This window comes from Poecile atricapillus, chromosome 20 (assembly GCF_030490865.1).
Source record: "Poecile atricapillus isolate bPoeAtr1 chromosome 20, bPoeAtr1.hap1, whole genome shotgun sequence".
In the NCBI taxonomy this organism is placed as follows: Eukaryota; Metazoa; Chordata; class Aves; order Passeriformes; family Paridae; genus Poecile; species Poecile atricapillus.
In genome coordinates, this window is record NC_081268.1 from 6,941,493 (window position 1) to 6,961,219 (window position 19,727).

At 50.7% G+C, this 19,727-nt stretch overlaps 1 protein-coding gene across 3 annotated transcripts in view; it reads left to right on the forward strand.

The window, feature by feature from the left end:
- The window catches only part of MEGF9 (multiple EGF like domains 9), a 48,277-nt gene that overhangs the window by 16,465 nt on the left and 12,085 nt on the right, over positions 1–19,727 (forward strand). For all 3 annotated transcript variants that reach the window (XM_058853574.1, XM_058853575.1, XM_058853577.1), the window contains exons 2-3: positions 6,334–6,526; positions 18,637–18,776. In XM_058853574.1, the coding sequence (XP_058709557.1) occupies positions 6,334–6,526; positions 18,637–18,776 (333 nt within the window). The remainder of the gene's footprint in view (positions 1–6,333; positions 6,527–18,636; positions 18,777–19,727) is intronic.

Genomic DNA, 19,727 nt, shown 5'->3' on the forward strand with positions numbered 1-19,727 from the left:
TTATACCTGTGAGTCTGACTTTTGATGCAGGTTTACTGGGGAAGGAGCAGGTTCAAAGCTCTGTGCACAGGTTGCTGACTTGTTTAGCATCAAAAAGGAGGAAAAAGCAACAAAATTGCTCTGTGTGGAGGAGTTTTCAGGAGCTCCTCAGAAACCACATGCCTGCAGATTCCATTGCAGGCGCAGGGAAGGAACAGGAATAACCAGGCCCAGGGAAGGAGCAGCCTTTGAGGGGGGTCTGAGGGTCCTGCTGTGCTCACGGCTGGGGAGGCAGGAGGGCTGGGAGCTGTGGTGGGAAGGGATGCTCCATCCCTTTGGAAGGGCGGGGGGCTGACACAGTTGAGGCTGAGCTGGAATTTGGCTGAAGCCCCAAACCCATCTGCTTCAGGCTGATGAAAAGTGCTGGTGCAGCTGCTGGTGACCCCAACAGTTGGGACCTTGGCTTTGTACTTCTCTCCAAGTGATAAGTGAGAGACTTAATCTGATAAAATATTCCTCAACAGATGTGTTTAATCTTCTAATGACATTACAAGTGATGTATATGCATTGAGAAATTCTTGTCTTTTCCCCCCTTGTTGACCCATAAAAGCCTTTTATGGAACAATACAAGCAACTCTATAACACTCCTAGCAGCATTAATGTGAATGAAATTCTCTTCACCATCAGTACCTGACTCTGCAGAGCCTGGAGTTTGATGGAGGCTTTAAGTGCCCAGAATGTGGTGCACTCAGTAATAAAGTGAATGCAAAATAACAGAAGACACTCCTATATGTATATCAATTTTTTGGGGGGTGGGCGGAGATACTCTTCCTACCACTTTGGCTTTGCATTGTAGCCTCAAGTGAGAGTAAATTGCAGGTCTGGGCACTTTAATGCACCTTTGTGACGCAAGAGCTGACTCTTATTTTGTGCTGAGTTCTGTCTGGATGGGAGTGAGTCCTGGGACTTGGCAGAAGTCCTCTCTTTTGGAAGCTACAGTGCATCAGCTCCTCTCTGGCCTGTTCTTGCAGGAGCTCTTAGCCCATGGCAGATGTTCCCCAGCTCCCTGAGAGAGAGCTCAGCTGGGCTGTGCCCTCTCAGATCTGCTGCAGCTGTGGGGGAAGGTTGGAGGCCAAAGCATCCTTGCACTGGGATAACAACTCCTGCACTCAGAGCATCAGTGGAGTTGCACCCAAGTGAGGAGTGATGGAGCTGAACCCAAATCCAGTCCAGGGCTAGAGTGGACCACACTGAGATGGTGCATCAGAGATGTGGAAGAGATGGGCAGGAGCTCAGGAAATTGTTTTACAAGGGCTGGGGAGGATGGGACCTTCCCTTTTAACAGCTGGCTCATGCCTGCTCTCATCATCCCATGCTGGAACAGCATTGTCCTGACCCTCATCCCATTGCTGGGGCAGGTTTGGCACATCAGTGGATTGCACTGAGGGGATGAAATGTCTTCTCAGGGGGAAGGGAAAGACTGAGCAGTGGTGCAGCACAGCTGTGCTTTGGCTGTAATGAGGAAAAATTCCTGATGAAACAGCGGTGTCTAACTCTTCAAGGGGGATTTGTGTGTTTGGGGGAAGAACTGGAGCTGCCACCATCCCTGAGCAGTGCAAACAAGGAGAAAACAGAACTGCCAGGCTGGCTCAGAACAAAGCTTCACCCACCCAAGAAAGGTCAGAAGAAGATGCCAAGAGGACAGGGTATGATCCTGACTTTTCTGGATGGAGTTTCAGGGCCTTTCCCATCAGGATGCTTCTTCCAGATCCCTGTATTTAACAGCCACCAGTGGACCTGTCCTCTGTGAGCTTTTCCAGTCCTGCTTTGAAGCCATAGGTATTTCTGGCAGCCAGAACATCCCCTGACAATGAGTTCCACAATTTAATTACAAGGAGAAAGGAAATGACCTTGGATAGATTTTTAAACCTACTGCCTGATCCCTTTATTCCTGTCTTGTCAGGAGTGGTGCCTGGAGAGGGATTAAGGAGGGGAAATGGGAGAGAAGGTAGAGTTTGAATTTGGGAATGAAATCTGGGGAAGAGGGAAAACTGCTTAATTAATCTGAAAACAAAGCCTTTCCAGGGATAGGATAGTGTTGTGTGTGGTGGTTTAAATCCAGTGGATATCTGGGGAGTATTTGGAAAGTGAGGTTCTTGCTGGGCTGTGTTTGCTTCAGCACTGCAGGTGCCACAGTGGGGCTGCACCTCTGGCTCCCAAAAACCCAGCAGTACCTCGAGGTTAGAATTTTATTTTCCCCCCCCTTATCTAGTCCAGAGAAAATGTCTGTCTCCTTGGGGATGCTTTTGCAGCAGGACAATAAATAGCATCTGTGGGGCTCTACAGCTTGCTCTTACAGCTGCATGTTTTTATAACCAAAAATGTGCATCTTGGGTTTTCCAGACTGGCTCCCAGGGATTAGGTGAGTTCATTCAGGATTTGCAGTGGTTCAGGATGTCCCCAGCTAATGTGGTTTCACAGAGACCTTCGTGCCTTTCACAGTGTTGGCTTCTTTACCCTTTGTAAATATTTCACCTGTTTTCTAAATTATTCATTCATTAAGTGGCTTAGAAAGGAGGAGGAATCACGCTTATAATATGTGTGAAGACTTAAAACACTGCAAAGCTGAAAGGATGTGAAAAAAATAATTTGAGGAAGGGTTTTTACATCAAAACAAGCCCTGTTTAAGTACTAGGAGGGGATGGGAGATGAAGGGATGTGGGGTCTTGATGGATCTGGCACAGGCTGGAATGTTGCTGGCATTTGTAGGGTTGGGGTTTGCATTGGGATGGGATTTGGAGGCTGAGATCTTTATTAGGGATGGATGGGGGAACTGGCACAGAGTCTGAGGTGGCCACACTGAGGTTGAGGTGGCCACAGTGGGGGTCACAGGGCACCCTCACGCCTGGAGGTTCTCGGTTGTGTCAAAGCTATTTACAGCTGTGGTATGGATTCAATACAATATAAAACATCTATTCTCCAGTTTATTGGTAACCTATGGCTTTTGCATACTAAAAATGAATCAATTTTAGGTTGGGGCTAACTGAAATTTGATATTAAATCTGTCTCCACACAGCAGTGTGCCCCTTGCTTCCCAAACAAGGAACCTTTCCTTCCAATTCACCTTCCTCTAAGCAAGAACCAGTAAAGTATTGTTCCTGAATTGAGAGGTGTTTGGTTTTTGTTCTTTTGTTTGAAGGGTAACATGGCAGTGACACACAGTTTTATGGTGCCTTGATGCTTGGACCTCAAAACATCATTAGGCTGTTAATTAATTAAAGCCTGTCAGTCCTTTCAGGAGCAAAGGTAGTGAGTTTTATCTGTGATAACCATGTGCTTTGAGCTGTTGTGTAGTGCTTTGTGGGGAAGGAAGGGGAACTGTGATGGTTTAGCAATGGGGAATAGGCAGAGACAAGCAGGGCTGGGGGGCAGGGGAACACCCTGAGATGGGGAAACTGAGGCAGAGCAAGGGTGAGTCAGGATAGCAAACTGAGAAGAATCAGAGCTTGGACCAGTGCCTCATCCCTGAGCAGTCTTTGCCCTTGGCTCCCTTGCTGGTGGTGTTATCCAGCCTCAGCACAGCGCTCTGGCCGTGACTGTGCAGTCTGGAGTGGGACAGTCCTGGGGCTCAGCCACCCTGTTCCTTCCTTTGCCTTCACAGAAGCTCTCAGTGAGGTATTTTTGAAGGTTATCTTCAAAAGCAAAACATCAGCTTGAGAAAACTGAAAAAAGGCTGGTAAAACCCAGGCTCTGGCCAGAAGCCAGGACCATGTTCCCCAGTTTTCTTCTGTAGTGCTCATCCTCTTTGCCTTGTTCCTGGACTCCAGGGCAGATGTTTGTTATCGCGTTCCCGTTCTGGCTGAGGACTGTTCACACCTTCTGCCACCCGGCTGCTGTGGGGACATCAAAGTGTCCTTCACATTGGGCCTCGGGTGTTCATAGCTTGATACAGCCCCGTGTCAGCCCTTGGCCTCGATGCCATGGAGTTCAGATTTCAGTGCTGCTCTCTGAGTCTCCTCCACTGCCCAACCCACACAGCTCTGGGGCGTTTTGGGGCTGCATCCATGTGTGACTGGGCTGAATGTGTTTGGGGAGGGTAGGGACCCTGTGGGATGCTGTTCCCCTACCTGGGACCACCATTCCTCCCTGAGGATCTCTGGGGTACTTGGGGGAGGTGGGGTCTTCAAGGAATCGTCCTTTTTGGGAGACACCTTCTGGATCTGTTGTGTTGTGCCTTATCACTCCCTTGGGGTGATTTTGCAGCAGGCAGGATCAGCTCCTGTCCCCATCTCTAGCAGAACCAGGCTCCACCAGCCTCCCCAGCAAAAAGTGCTTTTGCCGGTGTAATTTTGGATTGTTACAGCATTTCTCACTCCTGGGGAACCAGCATTGCAGTGCTGTCTGTGTTGCTTTTGGATTTGGCAGCTAAGGCAGAGCCTGACCTGAACTGGGGCAATTTTGATGGGCTGGAGCGTTGGGTGGAAAGCAGTGGGTGCTACAAAGTCAGATTTGAGCCCAAGTGCTGCCATCCTGCTGGAGCATAAGTGATGGGGCAGAGCTCCATCCTGTGACAGGGACCATCCTCAAGCACTGCCCCACTCCTGCCCTCTTCATCCAGCCTCAGCTGGTGGCTCTGGCTTTCATCTCCTGGAGCACAAGGATGGTCTCCACATGGAGCAGCTCATCCCCCTGTGTGGCACCTGCCCTGTCAGTGCCTCCCATGCTGTTAGAACAGACACAATGCTCGTTTGCTTTCCTTAATCGAGTCTGGCAGGTCTAATGGCACCACATGTTGAGTTCTGAAGGGGAAATTTGTTTTGATGCGTGTTTGACAAACTCCAAAGTGCTTTTGCTCAACAACTTTTCGTGGTTTCTGTTCTGGTGGTGGGGAGAAGCCCAAGTGCCCAAATCAATATGGTTCTGCTTGGATAATTGAGCTGGGAATTTAGTTCGTTATGTGAAGTGGCTGCTGAAGTGGATAATTGTGATCTTGAGGTGTTTGTCCTATTTGATAGTTTGGATTGAAGAAAATTTAGGTGCAATTTCACAGGTGTATAGGGACAGCATGGCTTCTGTGGGGATTCTATGGTGGAGTAATAAAGCTAAATAACTAACATTTCTCAGTGTGTTAGAAGAACATGTATGACAAGGGAAAGAGGTTTAAGTCAAGTTTTCTTGGGATGGGGACCTGGCCTCTCCTCTCTCCCTGAAGTGCCCTGAATACTGTCTCTTCTCAGGCAATAACAAACACCAGCAGTTGTGTAAAACCCCCGATGCTTTATGCACTGTATCTGCAAATAATCCTTGTTTATAATTCAGTCTTGGCAGAGGAAGACTTTAAATTATTAAGGCACTAAATATTTTGCAGTGAAAGAACAGAGATAAAGCTCTTGGCAGAAACAAATTGCCAGGGAGAAGTTGTTCTCTTCAGTGCGTTTGGGGCTTGAAAGTATTACCAGAAATAACGTGCAGGGAGACTGGGAATTCATCACTTGATCAAAAGATTTGCTTCTCTCTTAAAAAATGAGCTGTTCAGTGCAAACTTTCCAGCACCCCTGGAAATACAGAGTCCCCAGAGACCATGATTGGGTCCCCAGAGCCTTCCCCTCTCTCCACAGGACTGAGGATGGTCGGTTTTAGGTGGTGGAAGTCTCTGTCCTGCCTCCAGCTCTACCACAGCTTTTAAAGTGATATTCATGCACTTGGTACTCCTCTGAGGGGGTATTTTCAGGGGATTCTGTATCCCTTCTTCAGGAGTGGGAGATGCTGCTGCCAGTGTCAGTGTATGTTCTGTGGTAAATCAAGGGTGTTCCAGTGGTGTGGAATGGAGGCTCTTAGAATTAATGGTTTTTGCAACCTGTTGCTGATTGTATCCTGATATTACACAGTTATTGCTTGTCAGCTCCTGGAGTCAGACAACCATGAGGGTGGATAGGTGTGTGTATATGCATAAAGACATTGTATACAGCATTGTATTAGGTAGTTATACCTATAATCCTGTACCTCTTCTTTGGAGACATTCTGAGCGTCAGCTGTGGTGTTTCAAACCCCAGGGTGCTCCCAATGTGTTTTTTTCCCCATCATCTCATCATTTTAAAACAGAAATCATCCTTAAAGTGATGATGGGGGTATGCAAAGGGAGTGCTGAGGCCCTGGCACAGGTTGCCCAGAGAAGCGGCGGCTGCCGCATCCCTGGAAGCGCCCAAGGCCAGGCTGGATGGGGTTTGGATCAACCTGGAAGCTGTCCCAGCCCACGGCAGGCAGTGTGGAATGAGATAGGCTTTAAGGCCCCTTCCAGCCCGAACCATTCTGCAGTTCTGTGATTCCATGCCTCTGTTTCCCTTTCCCTTGCAGGTGACCTGTGCAACTGCAGCTCGGTGGGCAGCGCTGGATGCAACCGCACCACGGGGCAGTGCCGCTGCCTGGCCGGCTACGCGGGGCCGCGCTGCCACAGCTGTGCCCGCGGCTTCTTCCCCGAGCAGGGTGGCCAGCAGTGCCAGCCCTGCAGCTGCAGCCCTGCTGGAGCCATCAGTGACCAGTGTGACCAGTGAGTAGCGGGTTCTGCGCGCAAGGCGTCGCGGTTTGGTGTGCTTCGGGTTTTGGGCAAGAGCGGGTCTTGTCGTCTGTGCTGCTGTTTAAAAGGAAAAAAAAAAATAAGCAGGAGGGAAGATGATTGTATAAAAATTAATGGAGATTATTCTTCCTCTTTCAAGAGCTGAATTATAAAAATATCCATGGCTGTGGCAAAAGCCCTGGCAGCCCCCAAGGGAGTTGACTTGTGTTTCGGAGTCGCATGGAAGCAGAACCTCTCCTAATGCCTTGTGCATCTGTTCGTCCCTCTTGGGCAGGGCTGCCTTCACGCCTGAGCTGGGAGGGGAGCGGAGGCTGGGGTGGAGCACGGGGGCTTTGGAGAGGTTTATTTTCCAAAGGGAAAGGTTTCATGCCAGAGGCAGGCAAAGCTTTGTGCTCTGCCCTTGCTGAGCATTGGGGTGGAAGCAGCGGCCCGACAGCGGGGTCGGCTCCTGCCTTGCCTGGTGTTTGCAGTCACCAGAGCTGATGCTTGGAGCTCTTGTATAATGAATGTGTTCCTCTTCATTTCACCTCACCCACCCTCACATCTTGCCTTGTAAAAGCTGGCACGCAATTATTTTCCAAGCAGTGATCCGTCAGCCATTAGAGATGTGTGGCTGGGCTGAGGGGATCTCTGTTCTGCACCATCAGACCGAGCAGCAGCCTGACCCACCGGCTCTCCAACCTGTGCTCACAGGACAGCAAGGTTTGAAGGCTCTCCCTGGAGGAGACCTCAACAACCACCCTGCAGCAACTTCCAGCCTTCCCAGGCTCCTGCTGCCTTATTGTCTTCTAGGGCTGGGTCTGGGCTCAGCGTGTGTTGAACACCTGCAGTTCTCTGCCAGGGCAGGGGCTGAGTCAGAGTCCAAGTGCTCTGCAGGGACATGCTGCCTGTAATTATTTTATACATTATCTTTTCCCAAACGCCCAAACCCTCTGTTGATGTCCTTCCTTTTTGTTTCAATGCTGCATTTTTGTGCTTGCATAACTCTGACAATTCAGAACTTAAAAGTAACGCTCTGGTTGAGGAGAGTGACCTTCTTACTAAAAGAGGTGATTCTTGGGGGTGGAAAGTATGAAGTTTTCTACCTTTTTTTTTTTTCTTTTAGTGGCAGTTTTAGGTATGGGAAGATGTGCCTGGAAGCATCAGGGTTTGCCACAGACTTGGCAGTGTGATTTTGGTCAGATCTACTGGAAAGGCAGTTTGGGCAGAAAGGCAGATGGGGAAAATCTTGTCTTTGAGAACTTGGAGAGGAGGGAAAGTGCTGCTGGAGCAACTGGGTTAACTGGAAGGGAGCATTCTTACCCCAGCTCTGAGTTACCGGGCAGTGGGTGAAGCATGGACATGTCAGGTGTCTCCCCGTGTCTTGCTGCATGGGGTGAGCCAAGGAACGCCCTTGGGAGCGTCAGGGGAGATGCTCTGAGTCGTGAAGGAGAATGAGGTGGAGTTGGAGCCAAAACCAGCAGGGACCTCCCCAGCCTCTCCTCAGCACCATTTCACAGCCTTGAGGGACGTGAGAGAAGCTCTAAATGGCTGAGAGAATTCTCAGCCATTTAGAAGAGACAGCACAGGGCAAGACGTGGAGGGAGATTTGGGGAGGGGGGATGTTGCTAACAGAGATCACTCTGTTTCCCTTCCCGCCTCAGAGGGGTTTGCTGCAGACAGAGATGACCTCTGGGTGTTTAAAAAGAGGAAAATTAGGTCAGTTGTCTGTGTTGCAGGGCTGGGGGCATCAGAAGGGCTGAGAGATGGGCAGCCTGGTGCTGTGATGTGTGTGGGAAGATGGAGTGGGACACAAAGGCCAGCAGGGCAGGCACTCCCCTTGTTCCTGTTGTTGAGGTGGGCACAGGGCTGGGCACAGCTCCTGCCTGCCTGCAGCTGGGCTGTGCTGCACCCCTGCAGTGGGGCCTGTCCTGCTGGCTGGGAGAGCCTCTCGTGCATTGCAGGGAAAGGTGTGCCAGGAATGGGATTTTTGGCTCTCCTGCAGGAGCCCTGGGTGGCTGCTGAGGAGTCCCTGGAGGAGCAGTACATGTCCCTCGGGCAGTCTGTGCTCGGGATGAGGCACGCAGGCATTGCCCAACACCAGCAACCAGCTACTGTTTTGTTGGCATGGAAAATCCTGTAAGTTGTACTATTTATTTATTTAATAAAGCACCAGCCCAGCTCGACTTGCACAAGTGAATTCCTGTGTGAGGCTTCAGAGGAAAGCCATGGCTGTTCCAGTGGGGCTCTGGGCAAAACAGCAGCAGAGATTTTGGACTCTGACCCTTTTGAAGGGTGGCTGATTGGAGGGGCAGAGTGCCCGAAGGCCGAGCCCTCAGGGTGCACAAAGATGCCTCTTAGCTTTCAGTCAGCTCGTCCATGCTTTTGTAAAAGTGCTTTTTAAAGCACCACCATATGATGATTATTAGTATTATTTCTCAGCTCGCTCTCGGGCTGGCCAGATGGCAACCCAAGTCCCCTGTTTGTTAACTAGACCTCAAATGCAGACCATCAAACAAAAATTAAAAAAATCCCTTTCCTGAGGCGCAGAGTTGATTTTGGGAGTGAACATTGACCTGACATGCTGTCGCTATGAATGGGCTCCATGGCTGCTAATCAAAGGTCTGTTTTGGTGGTGGTTTAAATTTGATTATCTAGGAAGATCCACACAGATCCCCCTGTGGGATGGCAGAGGATTTCTGTGCTCTGGTGTGGGTGGGTTTTTTTTGTTAGATGAAAAGCTGTGTGTGGCTCAAGCTGGAGCTTGCTGTGGGGCTGGATGGAGTGTTGGGCTGCTCAGAGAGGGCTGACACATCTTGGAGAGGGGGAATGAATTGTCCCTGCTGCGGTTAACGCCTAGAAACCTCAGAAAAAAACACATTTCTTTGGGTTGGATGCTGTGCAGATGCTTGCTAAAGATAGCTGTGGCCTGGAAGTGTTCACAGTCCATAGAGGAAGGGTGGAGAAAGAAGCTGAAGTTTCAAGGGCCATGGTCAAGGTCAGAGTGGTGGAGAATGAGGACAGTGACTCATGTGGGTGCACGGGCTGAGCTGGAAGGGCTGTGTTCCTGCTGCAGAGCTCTGGGGACAGTGGCAAGTGGGGAGGGTGCCTGGCACTGGCCTCAGCCCACGGTGATGTAGCTCCAGCCAAGAGCTGCCCCCACCAGCTGCATCTCTCACCATCTTTTGGGTCCCTGGAGTTGAAGGCTCTGCTGTTGTCCTCTGAGGAAACCAGACCGTCCCAGCCTGGTGGAGGAGTGAAGGTGATGAGTGCTGCTGGAGAAGGTCACCATGCCCAGGCTGGCCAGCCCTGTACGAGTCTTTCTCCTCTTTTCCTTCATGTGAGCAGAGTCCTGTGCCTGAGCTCTCATCTCTCGCTCCCTAAGGCCAGGAGGCAAGGCAGAGGCAGCAGGAGTGGGCTGGGGTCAGTGGTCTCCAGTCCCAGTAGCCAGGGCAGTACTGGGAGCTCTGGGGCTCCTCACGGTGTTTGTGGCCCTCTGTACCCGGCACAGCTTTGCCCAAAGTGCCAGCCGTGTCCCCAGCTGAGTGATGGCAGTGTGAGCCAGCAGGACAGGCCTGGGGTGAGCAGGGTGAGGAGGTTTGCTTTGAGGAAGCCTTGAGCTGTGCAGCCCTCATGCCCTGGCGTGGGGAGCTGTGCAGGCACAGCTCTGTAAACACCCCCCGAGAATTCTCTGTGTCAACCTGTCCTCTGGCTGAGGGGTTTGAAGGAGCAGGACTGCAGGCAGCACGAGGCCAGCCTGGATGAGGCAGCATCCCCCTCCTGGGGAGCAGGAGATGGCAGATGACTCTGCAGTTTTTGGTTTGTTTATTTTTACCTTGCTGCCCATCCCCATGTGGCACTGCAGACGCTGGCCCAGGGCAGCCCAGTGTGACCCAGCTCATCTGCAGGAGGGCTGACCTGGATTTACCTCCTGTGAGGTGTTTATCCCAACTTTTCCCAGCCCAGCACTGGGGTGTCTGTGGCTTTTCCTTTCCTGAAGCCGTGGGGGCAGCGTGTTTAGCCCACAAGCAGCTGTCCCTGTGTGGGTGCTCCTGTGGGTTTGGGAAGTGAACGGGGGAGTGGAGCTGTGAAGCAGAGATGCTGCTATGAGATGCTGCTGCCTGGCAGAAGGGTCCAGCCCTCAATTCCCTGTTTTCCTGGGAGGTTTTGTTGGTTAAACTTGTCCTGCTTCTAGGGAAGGAAAGTGATGCACCAGTACCTGTGCCAGTGAATATGAAGGGACCCACCAGGATCATCCAGTCCAACTCATGACCCTGCACAGACACCCCAACAATCTCACCCTGTGCCTGAGGGCGCTGTCCAAATATTCCTGGAGCTCTGGGAGCCTTGGGGCTGTGCCCATTTCCAGCCTAAACCTCCCCTGTCACAACTTTGCCGCACGGTTTACCTAAACCCAGCTTAGCCATCTCAACTGGGTTTGGTTTTTCCAGTTCCCATAAAAAGCTCAAAACTAATCATACACCTATGCTGCCATGGTCCCTAGTGCAAACAGATGCCTGTTAAACTGGGGTCTGTGGATCAATTTTAGTTGCTCCCTCTGCCTGTGCCTCAGTTTCCCCACAGGTGGAAGGGAAGTGGGAAGCAGAAGGCCGAGCAGACAGCTTGGAGGTGATGTCTGGCCTCTTCTGGTTGCTGTAGGCTGAAACCCCATGCCCAGGTGTGCTGTGCTCTGCCTCTTTGCTGTCTCTGCAGCCTTCCCTTATTGCTGGCTGCAGAGACAGCCCTGTGATCCTAATTCCTGCATGGCTTGTGCTGCAGGCTTGGCACAAGTCATGTGAGAGAGAACTCCTGTCGCTCATTTCCAGTGGGAGAAAAGGGGGGAAAAAAAGATAATGCACACATATAAATGCCCAAGTGTTAATTCAGAGATGCTTTTCCCCCTCAAGGGGACCTCAGGCTTTGTGTTCCTATTAAAAGGAGTGAAGGCAGAGTGTCCCTGGAGCTCTGTACATGGCTGTCCTCTGGAGCAGGGATGCTGCGAGGCCAGGCAGGGAGGGCAGTGGCTGTCCCTGTGTGCTGCCTTTGTGGTGGGATTCTGTGTGGAGAGGCTGATCTTGTGACCCCAGCTCGTGGGGATTTGCAGGAGCCTGGCTGCTGAGGGTAAGGTCAGCAGCACTGGACAAAGAGCTTTGTTGGGGCCTTTGAATAAGGGCTGGGGGTTCTGTGGGAGCTTGGGAAGCTGGGCAGGGAGAGCCACACACTGGGATTGTGGAGCTGGTGGGATGTGGGAGGATGCCAAGAGACTGTGGGGAGCAGCCTGGTGTGGCACAGTCTGGGTACACCTGGAACCTCATGTGAGGCAGGATTTGGTGGGTTTTTTTTTAGTGGTCAGGAAATGCAGGTCCATTGAAATTCAAGGTTTTTGTGGAGCTTCACCAGCCTGCAGGGCTGCTGGCCATCCCAGACCCTGGAGGTTATTTGGGGGAAGTGATGGGCTTCTTGTTTTGCATGGATAAAATCTTCATTTTCTGTCTGCAGAGTGTCATCACACTTCTGAAATGTCTCTCTTTTGCGTGGGATCTGTCTCTCCATTCCGCTATATTTTAGCAGTCCAGTAAACCATATCAGGCACTGCTCCCCTTTGGAGATGTGACCTTGGGAGCTGAAATCCTCAAGGACCTATGCTTTAAAAACCCCCCAAAACCAGACAAACCCCCTTTTTCTCTTTAAAAAGACTGCTCTCCCTTTTATAGATTGGATGAGCACAACCGGTGGCTCATTATCTCCCAGTAATGCCTTGTCAGCATCACTCTGCAGAGAACAGATCTTGTTTTGTAGCGGAAATTATTACATGTGGACGTCAGAAAAGCAGAAGAATACCCTGTTAAAGCCTATTTTTCTGCATGCTTTAATTATCTAAATTTCTCCCCTATTCCAGCCTCTCACATCCTTTACATCTGATTAGCTCTCCTCCTCTCTCCCCCCACAAGAAGGTGGAGGTACCTGAACCCATTTTTATTCAGTTGCAGACAGGAATGGGAAATGAATGAGTGACTGGACACAGCAGCAGGGAAAAGTGGATTGTTATCATCTCCCCTACAGTAATTATGGCTTCTCAGAAATCCTGTTATTTTGTGGATTTTCCAGCAGGCTTTGCCGTTCCTGTGTTGTCTGTTGCAAACTTCGCTGCTCTGGCAAGCACTGACTGCCCTCAAAAGGAAATATGGGCTCAAACTGTTTAAGGTTTTGTGGCTAAATTCTGGCTGGGGGGTGGTGCCCAGCGTGTGCTTCAGGCACTGCTTGTACCCTGAGTCTTCTTGTGCTGTCTGAGCAGAGGCACCAGCAGAGTCTGGGGATGGAGGGACCACTTTGGGTGTTCAGTGGAGACCAGCCCCATCTCCCTGGCATCCCCACTGATGTGTCCTTCCCTGCACTGAGGCTCCCTGGCCCATCCCTGCATGTGATCCCCAGAGGTTTCACTGGGAAACCAGGACCTGCCAGCTGAGGTTGAGTGAGGCTTTTGCTCATGGAACTGTGCAGGGCCCCTCCATCCTCCCTCTGTGGGTCAGTGTGGGCTTTCCATTGCCTCCCTCCCCTGCAGCTGGAGGGGACAGCACAGGCTGGAGGTTCCTGGCTTTCCACAGCCCTGCTGGAGATTCCCGGCTCTCCCTGGCGGGGGAGCTGGGGCCGCGGAGGCGGCGGTGGCCAGACAAGGTGGCCCTTTGACATTTACAGAGTGGCCTTTCAGAGCTGTGAAGTGTCCCCGCTCCGTCGAGGGCTGCCCTACAAAACAGCTGCCGTGGCCCAGCACGGAGCGAGGAATGTGGCACACAATGGGCCAGTGTTGGCCCCCATAAAGCTCTGCTTCTTGTGCCCTCCACAAAGGGGCTCAGAGCGGGCAGGGCTTGGCCCTGGCCCCACTGACTCTCCCACAGAGCCGCCAGCAGCTTTGGGTTGAGCTGAGGGAGTGGGGAGGAGAAACCCAACGTGGGGCTTTTTCCTGCTCTCCCCTTCCCCACGTGCTGATATTCCAATAACTGACTGACTGAAAAGTCAGCACGTGGGCTGTGAGGGTTCTTGGTTTCCTCAGGATGAGAAGATCTGGCTTCAAGCTGCACCAGGGGAGGTTAGGTTGGACATCAGGAAGCATTTTTTCATGGAAAGTATTGTGAAGCATTGGAAGAGGCTGCCCAGGGAGGTGGTGGAGTCCCCATCCCTGAAGGTGTTCAGCAATCTGGACATGGCATTCAGTGCTCTGGTGGTGATCAGTCAAAGGTTGGACTCAGCGACCTTGGAGGCCTTTTCCACCTAAATGATTCCGTGATTCTGAGTGTTAGCAGCATTGCTTTCCCACCAAAGTGTCTTGGAGCATTTAGCTTTCAAATGTGAACTTTTCCACGTTGCCCAGGAAAGTGTAAGAGAGATTTATCCCCTGGCTGCTGTCAGACATCACAGAAAATCAGCACTAAAGGATCCCTGCTCGCTGGAGGAACGCACCATTTTTGGAGACATCTCTTCTGAATCCTCCTAATCTTGTGCAGAATCCTTTTGTCTTATCCCATCAAAGTGTGACAAAGCCTTTTCATGGGGTTTGTTTTAGAGGTGCTCATAGTTGAAGGCGATTTCCCTCCCTGGCAGGAGCACTGTCACTGCTGTTAATTGTGTCTGTTCCAGGGACACCCCGGGCCCTGCTGGCATGACTGAGGGGCATTGCTGTCACTGCAGGTTCCCAGGGGGACAGGGCACAGGTGAAGCTGGAGATGCCATCAGGAGATGTGCAGGGAAGGGCTGGTGTAGCCCTCACTTTCCTCTTTCTTAGGGCAGTGTGTCCCTCCCCACCTCTGCTCCAGGGGGATGCTGAGCTGGGCAGGGTGTGGGATATGCTCTGTGCTTCAAGGTGAACACAGTAAATGGATTTGGCAAAACTCTTGTTGTAGGTTTTGCTTGGCTCATCTGCAGGGCATGCCCTGATTTGAGACCCGTGGAAGCTCCCTCCTTCTCTGATTCTGCCCCAGAATCTTACCAGTCTCTATGTTTTGAAAATAAAGGCACAAGAGCTTGGTGCAGTGCTGGTTTGGCTGGGTCTGACATGACCAGGGAGTCACTGGGCTCAGTCTGGGACATCCAGGTTTTCTGGTGTCTGGGAATATATTCAAAATTAATTTCTCTCTTCCTTCTCCTTGGGGAAAAAAAAAAAAAAAAAGAGAAGGAAGAAAAGGAATGATTGAAGCTTGCTGGGGGTTTTCTGTTAGACCATTAACTGTGCACAGCTTGACTCCCAACAGCCCCTAAGGCCATGGTCCTTCATCCTCCCATCCATCTTGTGCCTGTCATGTCCCTGCTAAAATCAAGATGTTTCTGTGGAGGAGGAGTGGAGACCCCTTGCAGATGTGGCTGCACATTGTGCTCTGTCTCAGATCACAGATACTTTAATGCTTTTTCCCCCTTGTGATGAAGCCTTGAGCTTCTGTGCAGTCTGTGCTGAGCAGTGCAAAGTGAGGGCACTGCCCAAGCTCCCAAGCCCATCCCTTTGTCCTTCCCCAGCCACCAGACCTGGCAGAAAATCATCTGCAGGGTGCTCTGTGGCTCCAGGGGTTGTTGACACTTCTCAGTGGGGTCAGAACTGTCTGCAGTCCTCCTCTTTGCCAGTATCCAGGGGAGGGCTGGGGTGTCTCTGGTGTGTCCCCTTGACTTCTGTACCTGTAAAGCTGCAGTCCTGTGTAAAATCCCACCTCAGGGAACACGTGGTTGCCACCAGTGGCACAAATCACTTGGCAAGTGATGGGATCCTGTGGCTCTTTCCCCTTGAGAGGAGTGGAAGGGAGCTGTGGGGACTGGGAGTGAAACCAGGCTGGCTTTTGCAGACATATTTTGGGGTGTAGGCTGTCCTCTGCCCCAGTATTTTGTTTTTATTTACACTTCCCTGCCCCATGTCTGTGGGAATGCTGCTGCCTGGGGTGGCTGTGTCCTAGTCCAGCCCCAGGCTGTCTCCTGAGGCAGAACACTGAGGGATGAGGCTGCTCAGGTGAACGAGCTCCTGCCTTGGGGGGATCCCATACCTGGTGTGTGTCCCCAGAGGGGCAGATCATTCCATGCTGGATCCAAGCCCTGGATGTGGCTGTGCCCTGACCAGCAATCACTGCCTGCTCCTTTTGCCGGTGCCTCGTGTGCTGGTGATGGTTTTAATCGGCAGGAAACATCTGTAAAGTTGATGGATGATGTGATGGTGATACACACCACCTACACGGTCTCCAGAGTGAGTGTATTCATAAAAATCTGGGAGAAACCAATGCTGGCAGGAGATTTTGGTTACTGGAAGTCTGGTTTTATCCCGACATGTATTTGTATCAATTCTTTGTGAGAGCTGAACATTGGCTGGCTTCAGAGGGGTTAATCATCATCTGAAGTGGAGTTGAGTAATTGATGTTGCTGCATCAAAACGTTTCCCTCTTCCCATCCCCCTCATTCCCCCCACTTCCCCCCAAAAAGAAATTCTTGGCTGATACTCAAAATCCAGTTCAGTTCTCACTGTGCAAGTATTAGACTGTGGGTCTTTTCTTTCAAATTTCTGGATTTTTATGGGCACAATTGGTCTGTTAACAGGATTTTTTTTTTTTTTTGTGGTTTCAAATCATTTATATCATTGACCTTTGCTTTAAAAAGTGTCTGACAGACTTTGCTGGGCTGGAGCTATAAAAAGGAGTGTTGTAAGGGGGCTTTATTCTGTGGAAGCAATGACCACAGGCAAAGCTTTATATTTGCTGAGTGATTTAATTCTTGCACATGCAGGACTTGGCTCTGTGCCATGTGTAACATGTTGAGAAAAGGTCTGCTCAAGAGGCATTCAAACCAAACTTTCCAAACAGTCTTTTTTCTTTTTTTTTTTTCCCTTTTTTTTAAGCTTGCTTTCCTGTTATTTCTAAGCTAACGAGTAAAATCAAGGGACTGTGCCCCAAAATGCTGAATTGAGCTCTAGCAGGGTCATTGAGGAAATAAACCTCCTTGAAAGAAATGAAATGTGAGTCTGGGTGGAAGCAGGGAGGAAGAGGAGGGTGTCATTGAGAAAAAGGCTGGATCAGGGACAGGAGGGAGTCAAACAGAGCTCTCTGAACTCCACGAGGAACCCACGGAGGCTGAAGATGATGCAGCTCAAATGCCTGGTCCTACAAAACCCTTCTCATACGGTGCATCCCCAAAAGATGTATTTTCAGGCTAAACATCAGATTTTACTCCTCATAGCACATGCTTTTCCCTGCCCTCTTACAGGAATAGCAGTCAGGAGCAAATAATAAAAAGCTGCTTTTTGTTTGCACTTATTTTAAACACTGTGACAACGTTTGGATTAATGTTGGGTCTTGTGAAAAGCCCTTTAAAAGTCAAACACACTGAGCTGCTTACCAGCCAAACACACTGAGCTGCTTACCAGCGTGCCTTTGAATTTTGCATCTGCCCACTGCATTTCCAGATAATGGCCCGGAGAGCAAGGAAACATCGTATTTCTTCCTTCTTCTTGTAATCAGGCCATTAAATATGCTCGAGATTTCAGATTCTGCAACTATTTAATTGTGTAGCCCCTTGGGCTGAGGCCCATATTTTGGTGAGTAGTTCCTCTTCCTTTGGCAAACAAACAAACAACACAAATACTCAAATATGCTGATTTCTAACAGAAGCAATGTCATGCCCAAAACATCACAATCTACTGCATTTTAGTTAAAAACAACACATCAACAGTGCATCAAACATCTATTAGTTTTAATCAGCAGATTTTTCTGGAGGCTTTTAGGAGCAAATTGTGCCTCGCTCACTCTTCCCAGGAGAGGAGGAACAACGGATGGGCTTTGTGCAGGCACAGAGAGCCCTGAAATGCTGACTTTAAAGGGTATTTCAAAGGTGTTTGAACAGGGTGGAGAGCTCAGAGGGTGATGCAGCATGTAAGGGCTGTCTGTGGGTGGTATCACCTCCTCTGCAGATAAATCCATCACCTGGAGGGGACCAAATGCAGTTTATTTGGGATGCAGCAGGCAGGGCTGGGGGTTCCTGCAGGTCCCCCAGGGCTGTTGGGGATGTGCAGAGGCACTGGGTGCTCTCTGTGCCTTGGCTGTTCCTGCTGTGCAGGTGGGACCAGCCACTTCCAGCAGCGGCTGTGCCCTGGGCTGGATGGGAAGGAGCATTTATCCATTCCTGTGATTCCTCTGAGACTTGAGCTAAATGCTGCCAGTGTATAAAGTCTGTTATGAAAGCAAAGCATTGGAAGCCTCTGTGTGGAGAGAGTAGCGCGGAAAGCCAAAGGAATGAGGGTAACCTTTGCTTTTTATAGCTCCTGGTATTTGTTTGCTCATGGCAGCCACCAGCAATGCCCTCTGTGTTCACAGCGCAGTGCTCCACCCTCCCTGCAGTCACGCTGTGCCCAAGTAAACAGCTCCTGTGTCGGTCAGCTGGAGTGGAAGCCTCTGCTGGGGCAGGGAGAACCCTCTCTTGTCTCTCCCTGGCTTCACTGGGTAGAATTCAGCTGGAGAGAGGGGCCTTGCCCAAGTGTCCGTGGAGATGTGGAAGGGACAAATGGGATCATGGAGGAGCAGAGGAGGGAGTGCAGGTGGCTGACACCTGCCCTGGCTGGAGGCAAACAGGACACATGAGCTGCTGCCCCAGCTCCCAGGGGGACCAGGAGAGCAGGTGGTGAGCAGGGAATTGTCTGTTCACACAAAAATCTGGGAGGTGCTGCTCGGCACTGACGCGCAGGGGAGGGGATGACCCGTGTGGGTGCTGTGGGATTGTTCAGGGACCATGGGTGTGCCAGTGCCCTGCAGGACCCAGGGCTGCTGCAGGTGCTTGGTGGAGCAGGGGCTCCAGAGGGGCTGTGGGAGCGTCTGCTGGGGCTGATGCAAGGGGATGGCTCTGGGCCAGGGCTTTCTAGAATGAACAATGATTTCTGGTGCCCAGCTGGAAATTGCTGTCAGGGCAACTGGCTTGGCAGACACTCGTCCTTTAACTCCCCATCACTTTTTTGGAAATGGTTGCCCCTGGGTTTCATGTCCTGCTTCCAGCAGAAAGGAAGAAAGGGAGTCCAAAACCCTGCCTGCAGGTTTGTACCTTGGATGCCTCCCAGCACAGCCAGATCTCACTGTTTGTTTTTCCCCCTGCAGCTCTGGGAAGTGCCAGTGCAAAGTTGGTGTCACGGACCTGAAGTGTGACCGGTGCAGTGAGGGTTACTACAGGTTCAATGAGACCACGTGTGAGCCCTGCCAGTGCAACAACCACTCCCAAACCTGCGACAACTCCACAGGTGATGATGTCCTCTTGTGACCATGGGGCTGCAGACTTCACCTGCCCCCTCTGTCTCTGGTTTTTCTGTTCTCATTCAGCACACTCTGCTCTTATCCCCTTCACCTACATCTTTTTGCCTTGCATACCCCAAAATCTCTACCTTAAAGCTGAAATGGACATGCAAGGTTGGGGTTGGTCTCTTTTGAAGGAAGGCAGTGAAGGCTGTGTGCTTTAGCCCAGACTACAGTGCAGAGCCCTAATTCATCAGAATTACCAGTATCAGAAACTGGGGCTCTATTGTTCTCTGCACTTACACAAACACACAACATGGGCTTTTAAAGACCTTTTGTTTAACTGCTGTTTACCTGGAAGCATACACTGTGCTGGCACTGACGTAAGGAGACTTGCTGCCACAGATGACAGGATTAGAGCTGGTAAAAACTGGCAGCATCTAATTAACATTGCCCACTTTTTATAAATTGGCCTTGTTCATTTCCCTTGATTGTTTATTTGACTGCAAATGTCGAGGCACCTGTGCTTGAACAGCTTATGGGAGGGCAGGGGGGAGCTGAATTGCTTTGCCATCCTGACTGGAAGGAGAGATCAGGAGGAGCACAGTTATGGCACTGCCCTGCACATCCCCCACTTCAGCCACAGCACTCACTTCAAATTCCAAATTATCCTCAAAACTTCCAGGCTGAAAGGCAGTTCTGTAATATTTGTCCAGGAGCTTAGAAAGGGGTAATAATTAAAAGTAATATTGCAGAATTTGTTGGCAGAGAGGCAGAGCTTATGAAATTAGGTATTTCTGGGCAATTTGTGCCCGTGTGTTCCCTCATAGGCTGTGTTTGCAGCCCTGGTCCGTGGGCACTGGGTCTGTGCTCCCTGAGGGTGAATTCCTGCATTCCCTTGAGGATGAATTACTGCATTCACTCCTGTACTGAACTCTCTGTGTTTATGTCCTACCAGT